The sequence below is a fragment of the Episyrphus balteatus genome, chromosome 2, assembly GCF_945859705.1.
Source record: "Episyrphus balteatus chromosome 2, idEpiBalt1.1, whole genome shotgun sequence".
NCBI lineage: Eukaryota > Metazoa > Arthropoda > Insecta > Diptera > Syrphidae > Episyrphus > Episyrphus balteatus.
Window position 1 is genome coordinate 121,413,466 of NC_079135.1, and position 15,217 is coordinate 121,428,682.

Sequence of the window (15,217 nt, forward strand, 5' to 3'; positions counted from 1 at the left end):
AAAATGTCATTTTGTCCCAACCTTGCGATACAAACCCTCACTTTGACCAACTATAAAATTTAATTTAATCAACTCACGGAATTGTTTTGTATATCATTTCTTAGGCAATTTTATTGTTAATAAGTCTTACCTTTTTCATTTTTTGTTAAAATGAATAACAATGGAGCTATTCAATAAAAACGATACCAATCTCTTTTCCAAGATGGCGGCTGTTCCCAACCTCCAATTATCCCAACAAATTGACTTTTAGGATAAGGACAACCACCCGAACACATTTCATGAAAAAAATTTTGTCCCGCGAAAAATGCAATTTCATGCCCATATTTTGACTAATTTCCCTGAGCTACATCAGATGTTTTAGAAAATCTTTAGGATTCGTATTTAATTATTTTACAAAAAGGTAAAGTTACAAACCATCGATATACGCATAAAAAAATAAAGTTAAGTTTTAAAGTGAAAACCTACATCTCTGCAGCATTGGCCACCCACGTGCTTAAACCCCACATTATAAGTATAAAGTTTACATTTAGGTAAATTATCGAAAGTCGCCCCGAAACCTTTTTTTATTTTTACATTTAATGAAGATCAGCATAGTTAAATCGATTTATTTAGATAAATGTCTTCTTATTAGCAAATTAATTTTTAAATGGCGCCCAATGTGGGTCACAATATTATTACTATTTTTTATTTAGGTACTATTTTTGTTTTTATAGTAATCAAAATCACTTATTATTCTTTAAATCGTACCAAATGTGGGGAAAACTTGTACAAACAAAAAATAACATTGAAGTCCTTTACGCTATGAGCCTCACAAACTTTAAGTTTTTTTTATCGCAAAGAACTTAGGTCTAATTTATTCACTCTTCATTAAATTTAAAGCCTCCATTAAAAATTAAAAAAAAAAAACTATCAAATCGCATACATATTTCAAAATTTCTCCTTTTTATTCATTGCTTTAGAGTTAATGGAGAGTGAATAAATTGGCCCTTATTCAAATACCTAATATGATTTGATTATATTATAAGAAAATTGGTTCATTGTTTGATTGGCGCCAAATTTTGGCTTGAAACGTGATTTAAAACCTTTTTAAAGGACTCTTCATAGTATTTTACTAGATAATTTTTTGTTTCTTAATAGAAAATAGGTGAATTTTTGTTTTCATTATCGATTGTACAGCCTTTATAAATGGATGAAGAAATCTAAAGTGCCTAGAGGGGTCATTCTGATAGAAACTCTTCAGCTTTGAATTCCGATCATAGTAAATATTAGTAAACCGGCGCCCAACGCGAGTTTTTTTCTTATCTTTTGTTCTTAAAAACAAACAAGAAAAATATATGAATGAACAAATTGCTAGTGGTTTTCAAGTAGAAAGGTTTTGCATTTTTCAAAGTTTTCCAAAAAAAACTTACTTTCATGTGTTGCACTCTGAGAAGTTTTGTAAGTCACTTGACTACTTTATTGAAAATGATAAAAAATTATGAGCCCATTATTTTGAAAAGCAGCGAACTTCTAATCCCGTAGTTCGACGGACATTGTCAGTCCGCTTAGGAATTATGATTGCTTACTTGTTTTCCAGTTATTTCAATCATTTCTAGAAATGCGCATTGCTATGAGCTTTTAAAGCTTGAATACTATTCGAAAAGGTGGAAATACTAAACAATATTGCGGATTTCTGACTGAACTTACTGTGGACCTATGATGAAAATGAATTAAAATGAATTGGCGCCCAACGTGTGATCCATTTGCCTCTTTATAGTTTTCTTTCAGTTTTTATATCTTTATAATTTATAAGCCCAATACGATTTTGCAAAATCTTTTCCTAAATTTCCTGAATAATTAAAAATATGATCAGAAAAACTATAGTAATTTCATCCACCACAGTTGGCAACCATGCTAAACTACTCGTAGTTATATGACAATTCATTGCTGCTTCCAAGCATATTCCCTCTCAGTATACTTTGTCTTCATTTTTATAACTAGATATATATATTTTCTTCCTGCCTTACTCCACTAAAAGAATTTGGTTCATCACTTCAGCCCAAAAAGAAGACAACTTTTAGGTTAGGTACGGAAGGAGGTTAGAGTGAGGTAGGAGGTACCTACTCACCCACAATATGATGTTCATCCAACAGAATGTCCGTCGTATGCATGTGTATCCGGAGTTTCCCATTTTTTATTCCAGTTATTTTGTTTTTTTTTTTTTGTATCCTGAAAATATAAAAAAAAGGAATTTTTTTTATTAAGTAAAAATTATAAAATAAGAAAAGAGGAAAAAAAAAAGAGTTCAAAATCTGTGTTGCGATAAAAGCCAGTTTATAAGTGGCCGGGTAGGGTACAACTTCCTGTATCATACCAACCCAAAACTATTATGTCCCATTTCGATATGAAGGAAGACAAAGTGTTGATAAGGGGTAATAAACTATGTTAACAATTTATATAAAAATCAGAGACAAACTGAGTGGCTTTAAGGCCTAAAAAAAGGAGATTTTCAATCTTTATGAGTACAAAAGAGTACATTAGTACATTTAAGCCTTTTACTAACCAATTTTTAAATTTTTTATTAGCATTTGAGTTTAATCTTCTAGAAAATTTCTAAAGAACTTTATCTTTACATAGATAGTCCAGTCCTGTTAAAAAAAGGGAGAGACTCTATAGGGCCATTAAAGACTCGTCACACACTCGAGTGGTTTTCAATCAAAAATCTTTGTGTGCATTGAAGAATTTTAAAATTTCATACTCTATCTGACCTTGTCCTAATTTCTCTGTTTCGCTTTTATATTGCTGCTACTGCCATTGCTGCTGCTGTTAGTTTCTCTTAAAAGGAAGGAGTATGTATAGAGATTAAAAATGCCACCCATAAATAAGGCTCATATATGATGTTGTATGCAAAAGTCCTTTATTGACTCTAACTCGCTATATAAAATACAGCACTTACAGCATATGCTACAGCAGCATCTACCCTCTTACTCTACACAGAGACCCGTTCAAACGTGCTATGAATACCATTTTCCAGCTGAATAATGGCTGAATCACATGCAAAGAACTTGAAGCTTGAGCAAAGCTAAAGTGCTTTTGTTCCTCACTCTTCATATGGCTATACAGTACAATACACATCAGTACACACCTACGATACGAACGACAAGACTCGTATGAATGAGGCATCAGGAATAAAATACTTTGCATTGCAGCGAGCTGTAGTAATATTATGCGGGAAGTGTGAATAGCTAATTTTTAACTACACTCACTCAAACTTTTGTCAACTGCCACCGACCAAAATGGTGGTGGTGGTGGGAAGTTGAGAAGAAAAAGAGGATATAAAGAAGCTAAAGCGGTAGAACTGTTTAAACCCGCCCTTGGTATAGCTGCGTTTGGCATTGTATTATACCACGAGAAAGTCCTTCTTTTAGTTGCATATAGTTACTCTCTGTCGCAATATGTTGTGTGTTTTATTTTTTGTTGTATGTTGATATGTCAAGCATATCTACCATACACGAACTCATTGTGATATGTATCGTCGTGAAAAAAAAAATAAAAAGAACTGAGTAACAGTTTATCTTCATTAAAAAAGTTCACATCGAATATTAATCTTTGCCCTTAATCTAGAACTTGTGGAATTTTTAATTTTTATTAATGCAATTAGATTATCTTCTGTGTGTGGTAAAGGCAGTGGTAGTGGCGGCGACATAAGGGAAAAATTTTTGTTTAAAAACGGAAGGAAGCTTGTAAAATAGCTTATGGTAGCTCATTTTAACCAAGAAGTTTTTTTTTTATTATATATATTTTTTTTTTCATTTTGTAAATGGGTTTAATTTTGATATGCTAATTTTAATTTCGCTTTAGGGCTATAACTATTAAATAAGTCAGCGAAAAGGGCTATTTGTTTGAAGATTATACTATAACGAAAAGTGTTATTTGGCGTTGGGGGTTTTGATGGTTTTTGTTTTGGAAAAGTTTTTGAAATTGAAGATTACAAATTTTTTAACAGTAGCATGACATTTAAGAATTCAAAATTTTATCAACGGAAGGGAGGTATATACCTACCTTCACCAAGTAAAAAACTACAACAATAAAACAAAAACTTAAATTCTTTATAAATTATTACTTTATGCCACTAAACTTTTGAATACTGGTAGTATCGCATGAAGAAATATACCTACTTATATTGTTGATGAATCTCTCTTTCAAGACAATATTTGTATAGCTATGTTAACAAATTGAGTTTTTGACATTTGTAGCGAGAAAAATCATAGTTTAAACAAATTGTTAACATGGCGCCCAACGCGAGTTTTGTATTATTTAGTAGAAGGGATATTTGTTTGATAAAAATTACCAGAGCTAATTTAAAAATAATAAAAATCGGTGATCGACATCAACAGAAACATTTTATAAGACGGCCCTAAAGAGTGATCATCAAACCAAAAGAGAAAAGGTATTTTTTAAAAATCCAAAACTCAATATGTGAATTTTATTAACATCTTTTTACACATGTTTATTGTTAATTGGCGCTGAATTAATTTCTGGTTCTGTTTTTCGAGAAGATTTATAAAGAATAGAAAAATCAAAAATTGGCGCCCAATGCGAGTTATTTACTTTTTAAGTTTTATTAGTGAATACAATGAGTTATTATAAGTTGGGTCTCATAGTGGGGTAGTTATTTCATTTGATTGAGATAAGCTAGGCATATGGTATCTCTAACCATAAGTCTAATGTAATAAGCACCCATCCATAACATATTTTAGAGCTTATTGCATCAACTACATCAGCGACCTCACAAATCAGTTGCTGAGTCCGAAAGAGCCTCGGGAAATACTTTATATGTCGGGAAATACTTTATATCTTACACCTATTAATGTTTAAAGTCATTGATGAAGCTGATGTAACTGACGTAGTTTTCTAGTATCACAAGTGAACCTGCCAAGTATCGTGAGTTACTCCGGTAAATATCACTCGTTTCCGTGTAACTTTCTCTGGGGAGTATTACGTATTGCTCGTATTAGTATCATGGGGTTTCCTGGTAGGTATCATGGGTTGGTCATTTAAACAACATAAATTACTACGAAACAAACCACGGGTTGTCCCGGTTAGTATTAAAGATTGTACTGGTAGGTATAACCACGGTGACCATCCGTCCCGGTTTACCCGGGATAGCCCCGTATTTCTATAGCTTGTCCCGGTTTTTTTATTTAAGATACCCGGGACGTATAAGTATACCGTATTTTGTAGTTTGTCCCGTAATTGTCCCGTATTTCCACATACTCTGATTTTTGTATTCAATATTGTAAATACTTTGTACGGAAAACAAGAAAACAGTTGTTTTACTAATTTTTCGAATAAGTTTTTCAAATCTTTTCGTCAATTATTTTGTTCTAGCTTGTGTTTGTCAGGTTGAAAAGTTACACCAGAAAAACTTTTTTCGAATAAGGAACAACATAAATATGAAAGAATCCAGGTAAATTTCAAAAGTTTTAAGGACATAATAAATGTTGAATTAAATATTACAAAATTACAAAATCATTTCAAATAAAATTAAAATGTTAAAAAACAGCTCTCACTATTTTGATTAAAAAAATATTTTTTTTAGAATTTATTAACAGTTTACCTATTATAAAAGTGATTTCTTGATTTCTGACTTTCTCGTAAACAACTTAAATAATTTTAACGAAAATGTTCCCATAAAATAGTTTAAGAAATCTTGATATCAAAATAAGGAACAATTATGAAAATTTATTTTATTTCCTTTTTTTTTTTGAAAAATCAATGTTCTCAAAACAATCTAACGAATTTTTTATCTGTCCCGGGTTTTGCCCCTAGAAATATGGTCACCGTAGGTATAACGGACTGCCCAGAAAAGTATAATAAGTTATTTTGGTAAATATCCCAACTAACAATAATTTTACTTCCACAAGGGTCTAACGAAGCTGTTTCGATTTTAGAAATATTGCTTGTATACAACCATAGAGAAGCCCATCTGGCCCACCCGAGAAGCTTGATAGGCCTTAGAAGAGTCGTATGCAAGTTGATTGGAGAGACTCATAACATGTCTTTAATGCCTTATAGAAACAACCAACATTTGCAATTTGAAAATGTGTATTATTGTTGCAGGCTTTTATTTTTATTTAGAAGCTCGGAGTAGACTTGTCGAAGGATTGTGAAAGTCTAAACGAGGTATATCCCAAATAGAATAAAGAAAAAAAAAATATTTTTTTTTCATTTTATTTTTTTTTTGTACCTATTACATTTTATTTTTTCATTTTCTTCTTTGTTTTCGATCCAGACAAGTTTTGCTTCTGAAGTTAAATTTCCAAACACAATTATATTGAGAAAAAAACTTCTTACTTACTTGACGCATTTTGCTGGATTTGAACGTCGTACATCCTGATTGATAGTCCGGTACCTTACCCATCGAGCTACTCAGGTATATAATAAAAGAGTTTCAAATTTGGACTAGTTGAAACCAGAGCTTCCTAAGGGCTTCGATTTAACTTCCTGATGAGTTGCACTATCTTAAAGAATATGGTGACCATTTGTGTTTTTTTTTTTTCAAAGTTATTATTTTTGGTTATTTGCTGTTTTTTTTTTTTTATCTTGTAAAAAATTATTTAATAAAGACTAAATAATATTATATACTGATTGTCAGACCATGTCATTATTGAGAAGATGAAAGAGAATAACTTGTTACTCAAGAACAATTTTTTCTGGAATATCTGAAAAATTTGGTTTTTTTTAGACTTTAGAGGTTTCACCCGGATGCCGTCAAACCCCATTTTTCCGAAGCAGAAAAAAAATCTTTAATTTTTTTGGGCTTTTGGCTTTTTCTTAAAAATTAGAGAATTAACTTTGTTTTGAACTTAGATAAAAAATCTAAAATGTCCATCACTATTTTATATTTAAATAAGTGGAGAAGATTAAAATCTTGTTTTCCTTTCTTCTCCACTTACTTGAATATGAACTCCGAATTGGTCAGTAAACCATTTTTAATATCACTATTTAAAACCAATTACCAATATGAAAAGATTTACTTTTTCATTTATTTATTTATAACAATGAATAAAAAAAAACCAAAAATGGTCACCATAATGGCACTTATCCAAATATTTCTTATTCTCATGAGTTTGCCTGACAGTTTAAAAAACTTAGCTTGTACTCACTTTCACAGGGCTTCTAGAAATAAAATTAGGGAGCCTAACTTTGCTTAGGCAAACTTATAAAATTAAATGCTTTTTACAATGTTTTGCTTGTACTTAAAGGACTTCTACAAATATAAATAAATATCCCCTAACTTCGCTAAGGCAAACATATAAAACTAAAAGCTTTTCGCGCATGCGCCGGAAATTGAACTTCTTTTTTTCTCACACAGAGATGCAAAACATACAATTATGTAAGTCGTTATATTTGAAAGTGATATTAAACATAATTTTCAATCAAAAACAATGATTCAAAAATTTTTTAATTCAAATATTAGAATGGAGTAACTGGGATCGGGTCAAAATTCTGGCTTCAAAATTCTGCTTTTCAAAATTCTGCTTTTTCAGCGAAAATTCTGTTTTTCAAAATTCTGCTTTTTTTCTATTCTGTTTTTCAAAATTCTGCTTTTTAAAATTCTGCTTTTCAAAATTCTGCCAGCATTATATTTGAACAAAAAAATTCTGCTAATTCTGTTTTTTTTTATAGCATATGCGCTGGCTAAAGAAAAATACACCTCATTAATGTAATTCAACATTGGTACTTTCCTAAATTTTTTTATTTAAGTGTCGCAAATATTTTTTGAAATGCATATACTGACTTTCTTTCAAATAAAATATGTATACTAATTGGAACCGATGTTGTATATTCCTTTTCTTATTCAAATTTTTGAATATTCATCTTTATTTGATAAATTAATAAATTTTTAGTTATTTTCGGAAATGTTTAATATTAAAAACCTTTTCTTAATATTTTCAAATTTATTCATTTATAAAACAAAAATTAATTCGCATTTAAAAAATGACAAATTATGTAGGTAAGTAATCAAATAAGCAGATAATTTTTCAAAAAGAAGATTTTACAGAATTCTGCAAAAAATTAAAAAAGGGTTTGGAAAATTTTAAAAAGCGCGCGCTTTTTAAAATTTTCCAAACCCTTTTTTAATTTTTTGCAGAATATTGAAAAGTAGAATTATGAAAAGCAGAATTTTGAAAAACAGAATTTTGAAAAACAGAATTTTGAAAAGCAGAATTTTGAAAGCAGAATTTTGTAAAGCAGAATTTTGAAAGCAGAATTTTGACAAAAGAATTTTGACCCCGGCAGAATTTTGACCCCAACCCTGGAGTAACTATAACACATTTATTTTGTGGAATATTTGTTTAAAAAGGCAAAACCGTTTAACTGCGGTTTATTTGAAATTCAACGTAATTTTTTTTTTTTAAATGAATATCACGACTCATATACTATTGACATAATTTTGGTAATATAGAACTATAATAATAAATGCATTTAAGGCAATTGTATAAGTTGTAGGTACTTTTACCATACTAAAAAACCTACCTAAGTAATTTTTGAGTCTAATAATTTTCGAATTGGATAAAAAAAATACATAGCATTCATAAAGATTTTGTAAGCAGTTCTAATACAATTTCTTTTGCAAAGCCATTTAAAAGAAGTCAGTTATTGGCTTTTATTTCTTGTGCTTCTACAATGGAATTTCATGTGGCCATATTGAAATTTAAACGAAATGTTTTCATTAATGCTTGTAGAAATTTTTAAATTCCACTTGCACTAGGTTTCTAGGAAGCAGTTAACGAAAGTTAAGCCTCGGAAGTTTGAATTTTCGATTCACAAACTAAATACAAGCCCTGTAGAGATATTAGCTGCAAGAAATTAAAGATCCTAACCTTGTGGAAGTAAAATTGTTAGTTGGGATCACAGGCTAGCTGAATTAGTATGACGGATTTCCCTAGTTAGTATGATGCGTTCTATGGTAGGTATACCTACAAGTTGCTTTGGAGAACCTAATACCTACTCTGTGTTGCATTGGTAGGTATAGTAAGTCTCTATCCTAGTTAGTACCACAAATTGCACCGGGCACAATGAATCACGGGTCCAACTAAAGTAAAAAAGAGAAGAGAAAACTTTCAATTGAGAAACTACTATTATCAAACATTTTCTGGAGGAGGCCCAAAAAGCCTTAAAATTATCTTTCTTGATAAAGTATCTAAACATTGTAACCAGGGCAGCAGGAATTTATTGAAATTAATTATTTTGAACATTACAGTCATCTTCACCCTGTCTAGAAACATGAAACCTTATATCCGGTATTTCTTTTTAGTCATTAAATATTTACTACCCTATACTTTTTGACCGCTTATTACCATGGATTAGAAAAAAAAACTCAAAACCTCGCTAAGTACTAAATTTTTCTATCCTACAAATTACCAAAGTATACGATCGCATGGTATAAATTGAATTGAGGAACTATATCATTTCATAAAATGCAGAAACAAGGTCATAAAATCAAATTGAAAATACAAAAAAAGAAAAAAAAAGTAAGAAATTGAAGAACGACATAATAAAAACATGCCTTCAAAACTATAAAACAACTTAAATCGAATGGAAAAAGTATAAATTCCCCTTCGTATATAAATCTTGTCTGTTGTTGTGCTCTGTGGTATAGCAGCAGGCAATAGGCATATTAGGTTATTTCATTTTTATAGTTTCAAATCTCAAATTACACATAAATTGCTTAACACACAACACCAAGCTATATACCAATTGACTTAGACTAAATTCATGACTAAAGCACGATTTGCTTGAAAAAAAAAAATAACAAAAAGGGAACGTAATGCGATCGAAATTACAGAGAGCCCTCTTCCTTAATAGTTGAGGATACAAAGTTGATTTTTTCATATTTTTTATTAAAAAATAACTAAAAACCAAAAAGACTGCTCAGATTTTCAGATTTTTAATATTGCCAGAAAACCAGAAGCAATGTTTTTATCGTTATAAAAAGAGGAAGAATTCTTTAAATTTTCCAATTTTTGATAATTTCCGGTTGGGGTCATTATTTTCTACCAAATGAATATAAAGAACTCACCTGCCCTTGGACTATAAGCCCGATTTCTATGCGAAATAATACCCCTTTAGCCCATAGGCCATAGCCCACGATAATGATGATTGCAATTTGGAAACAGCGACCGCAAACACAAATGAAAACAAAATTCTTTAGCAAATATAATAATTGTTTATCATATACAAATATACTCTACACAAATACTAAGGGAATTGAATTCACGAGGCTTGTGGCAAAATTTCTCTAGAACGAGCGAGCATTGGCCAAATAGACGCGAAAGTAAATAGCACACATACCATCAGCGCCTCTTCTCAACCCATTGACCCAACAATTCCATTTTAATTTCAATGTTTGATGATACTCGCGCTCCCTCCTGCAGGGACGCGAAAAATATTCCCGGACCACCAAATCCATTATGGCTACGGATACATTCCACAAATGCCCCAAACTACGAGTTTGTATATCTACTTAGCAGCTCCTAATTGTTGCACATACCACAACAATAAAATGTTACAGGGAAACATTCATTGAAATTTATGGATTGTACTTAACTGAAATAAGTGCGAAATTATTATTTGTTATACAAAAACACGCAATATAGAGAGGATGAGCATAGCAATATTCTAGCTCTGATGCGCACAAAGCACACTCTATATAAAAAGTTCTAGCTAGCTTTTTGCTAGCTGTTGAATCTGTGTTTGTTCTATCTCGATCTGGTTGTTGTTCTCTCGCATGTTTGGCAGTGGAGCAGCCTATTTAATGAACTTCCGCTTCTATTTTTGGGGTTGGATGATGTACCCCGTGTACCTAGATATCTCTCTGGCGATATACGGACAGAACATGCATATGAAACAGTTGCTGTTGTTGTTGTTGTTGATGGCGGTTGGTGTGTTGCATATTGACGAACAAATTAATATAATAAGTTCCACTTAAATTGTGATAGTTGAATAGTTTAAAGAGTGTTAACATACCAACATACTTATTTGATGATGTAGGTATGGAAATAATGGATACAGTATGTGATACAAGCGGGAAAATGAAAGCAAGGCTTAGATTTTTCAAGAAGATGAAGATGTTGGTGAAAGAGACCTTTTGCTTGACTTATTTCGGTCTGCAGCTATTAGCTAACCGTTGAAAATTTATCGATTTGGTTGGGGGAAACCGACAAAGTTATGAATACCAGAGTTATGCGCGACAGAGTTACGCGCGTCAAAGTTACGCAAAACTGAAGTTACGAATAACTGAAGTTATGAAAGACTAAAGTTACGAAAAACCGAAGTTACGAATAACCGAAGTTATGAAAGACCGAAGTTATGAAAAACCGAAGTTATGAACCAGAGTTATGAACAACAAAGCTATGAAACGCGATTTTTCTGTAGGCAACCATTGAGAGAAACGATATACGGTAGGAACTTACCAAAAAGCTAGAGCGTATAGGTTGAGTCAAGACAAGAAAAAAATAGTATGGGACTGGGTGTCTATTTATCTCCGTTTAACCGGGAGGGGAAATTTTCTAAAAAAAATGACTTAATTTTTAAAAAAATTTATTAAAAATCGTGCGTCGCGACGCACGGACGACGAAAGCCACTTTCTTTAACTTCTCCATCATCGTAATGTTAGTTATGATCGAAATTTTTTTGACACGAAAACAATATATATACCAAGTAAAAATATCAGAACTGTTCAATATTTGCTTTTAAAGACTAATTTAAGGAAAAAAAACGAACAGTCAAGGCCTCTCTCAAATCAAAGGGCACGGTATTACCGTGACGGTAGCGCCCAGTTAAGTTCTCTAGCAACGAAATTAAAAAAAAAAGAAATTTTTTAAAATTTCGTGCATTGGTACAGCAAACAGGAAGTGCACATTTTAAACTTCAAATTAAAATAGAAAATGCCTGAGAGGAGCTAAAAAATTAACTTTTGCGCAACAAATTTTGTTTTGCAAAGCGACAATTTCTAGAAAAGAAAAAAATTTGAAAATTCAACTTTTTTGACAATTTTTTTGACCGTTACATATAAAATTGAGTCTTATTTTAGCGGAATATTGAATAACAAAAAAAGTAATCGAGCTACAAAATCGAGGTTTTCGGATTTCGTCAAATTTGTGCAAAAAAAAATTTTTGAATTTCGCATGTTTTTGGATTTTGAAAGGTTACTTTTGAGCTATCTTTTTAAAACAAAATCTTGAATATTTCAAAAACGGTTAGAGCTACAAAATTAGGGTTTATCCAAAAAATAATGTATTCAAAAGCTACAATTAATGGAAAAAGAAAAAACTTAAAAAAGTGAATTTTTAAAAAAAGTCTCCACTAGCCTCGTCACACCGGAAGTGCACTTCTGAAACTTTAAGTTGAAATAAAAAATGACTGGGTGGAGCTACAAAATTAATTTTTGCGCAACAAATTAGCATTTAATTAGCTACAATTTCGGGCATCAAAAAAATATTAATTTTCCTACTTTCGTCCGCTAACTTCAGTCTTATTTTAGCGGAATTTAGAATAACAAAAAAAACTGTTCAAGCTACAAAAACCAAGTTTATGTAATTGAAAAGCATTTAAAAAGCTACAAATTTGGAGGTCAACTAAACTCATTAATTTCAATCATTTCAGATTTTGTCCGCTAACTTCAGAATTAGGTATTTTATCGCATATCTATTTCCTGTGGCTCATTTGGAACACATCCGAATTTTATCTCACTTGGCAGCCGTATTGTAGAACCAAAAAGGACTTCCGATGGTGTATGTCCAGTGGAACTATGTGTTGCACTTCTATAAGCCATCAAGAATAATGGAATATGTCGGTCCCAGTCTCGTTGATTATCGTTGACTACTTTTGACAGGTGTTCTTTAAGTGTCCTGTTAAATCGCTCAACCATCCCATCAGATTGTGGATGAAGCGGTGTTGTTCGCGTCTTCTTGATGCCAAGGAGTGAGCAAACCTCTTGAAAAATCTTAGATTCGAAGTTCCTTCCTTGGTCGGAATGAAGTTCCATGGGTACTCCGAACCTGCTCACCCAATGAAAGACAATCTTATCCACAACTGTTTTGGTTTCCTGGTTTGGGATGGCAAATGCCTCAGGCCACTTGCTGAAGTAATCCATCACTACGAGGATATACCGGTTTCCTTTGTTGGTTTCGGGAAAAGGACCTGCCACGTCTATTGCAATCCTCTCAAAAGGTGTGCCCACATTGTACTGATGCATTTTGCTTTGCATTTTTCTAGCTGGTCCTTTGCTAGCGGCACAAGTATCACATTTTCGGCACCACTTTTCAACGTCTTCTCTCATACGTAACCAGTAGAATTGCTGGCGTACCTTTTCCAGCGTCTTGTTGATGCCTAAATGGCCTCCAGAAGTTCCCTCGTGCATCTCTCGGAGAACATCATTAACCTTTGACTGAGGTACGATTAGTTGCATTACATAAGATTTACCATCTGCGGATTCCCACTTACGCCTGAGTAACCCTTCTTGCACATGAAGTGAGTCCCATTGTGCCAAATATGCTTTGAGATTGGGGCTTCGGTCGGAGATGTCGGCCCATTCTGGTTTCTCTTCATGTTCCTTCCATGCAAGGATGGGTTCGATGTCCGAATCTTCCTGTTGGGCCATCCTGAGTTCTTCATTACTCCAGCCGCAAATGGGATCAGCTCTCGTTCTTCTTACAGCGACAACTTCCTTTTCCTCTAGCCGTTTGCAATGCTTGCAGTCTTGCTTGCACGGGCGCCGAGATAATGCGTCTGCATTTGAATGTAGCTTTCCTCTTCGATGTTGAATCTGACATTGATACGTCTGGAGTATCTCGATCCATCTTGCTACTTGACCCTCTGGATTTTTGAAGTTCAAAAGCCAATTTAGTGCACCATGATCTGTGCGAAGAAGGAACTTCTGTCCATAGATGTACTTATGGAAGTGCTTTGTTGCCAATACCAGAGCTAGAAGTTCCCTTCTGGTCACGCAATAGTTTCTTTCTTGTTTCGAGAGTACCTTGCTGAAATAGGCAACGACCTTTTCTTCTCCGTCATGAACTTGCGATAAAACAGCACCAACTCCAACATTACTTGCATCTGCGTCAATGATGAATTGTTTGCCTGGAGTCGGATAGGCCAGCACAGGAGCTTCACATAACCGCAGCTTCAGTTCCTGAAAGCTTTTCTCACACTCACCTGACCATTTAAAGGGTTTACCCTTCTCCGTAAGTTGGTGCAAGCTTTTGGCGATTCTCGCAAAATCCTTCACAAATCGTCGATAGTACGTTGCCAGGCCGAGGAAACTCCGAAGTTGATGCTTGTCCTGAGGGGTTGGCCAGTTCTTCACAGTGTCAACCTTTTCAGGATCAGTCTTCACTCCTTGGGATGAGATGATATGCCCCAAATATTTAACCTCGGTCTTGAAAAGTGCACATTTCTTTGGATTCAACTTAAGATGTGCTTCTCGTAGCCTTTGGAATACAGCCTTTAGGTTTTCACAATGGTCATCAAATGTTTTCCCGTAAACGATGACATCATCCAAATAGACTAGGCAAGATTTCCAGGTTAATCCATTTAAAACGCACTCCATTAAGCGCTCAAAAGTAGCTGGGGCATTGCATAGCCCAAACGGCATGACATTAAACTGCCACAGACCATTTCCTGTGGAGAAAGCCGTCTTCTCCCGATCTTCTGGATGGATTTCTACCTGCCAGTAGCCACTCTTCAAATCCAAAGTCGAAAACCATTGTGCTCCTTCCATTGCATCTAGAGTATCGCTGATTCATGGCAGTGGGTAGCTGTCTTTCTTCGTCACATCATTCAGCCTGCGGTAGTCGACACAAAATCGAGTGCTTCCATCTTTCTTTTTGACGAGAACTACCGGTGATGCCCAAGGGCTTTTGGAATTTTCGATCAGCCCATCTTTCTTCATTGTCGATATCATTTCTTCAACTTCACCTTGTTTGGCCAAGGGGAGACGTCTTGCTGGTTGACGAATCGGTCTAGCATCTCCTGTATCGATTCGATGCTGCACCAGTTGTGTTCGGCCGTACTGCCCGCTGGGTGAAGAGAAGATATCAGCATATTCGTGAAGAAGCCTTCCCGCAACATTAAGCTGATGTTGACTCAAGTTGTCTGATTTAAGAATTTGAGTCTTTAGTTTCTCCGAGTTCATAGTCATCTGTGTGTCCACCTCGTTGATCTTAGT

The 15,217-nt window shown here is 33.5% G+C and overlaps 1 protein-coding gene across 1 annotated transcript in view; it reads right to left on the bottom strand.

Moving 5' to 3' along the window:
• LOC129912013 (tetraspanin-9) overlaps positions 1-15,217 on the bottom strand; it is a 290,881-nt gene that overhangs the window by 35,734 nt on the left and 239,930 nt on the right. The window contains exon 2 of the mRNA XM_055990093.1: positions 2,108-2,197. Within this exon, the coding sequence (XP_055846068.1) occupies positions 2,108-2,170 (63 nt within the window). The 5' untranslated portion in view covers positions 2,171-2,197. The remainder of the gene's footprint in view (positions 1-2,107; positions 2,198-15,217) is intronic.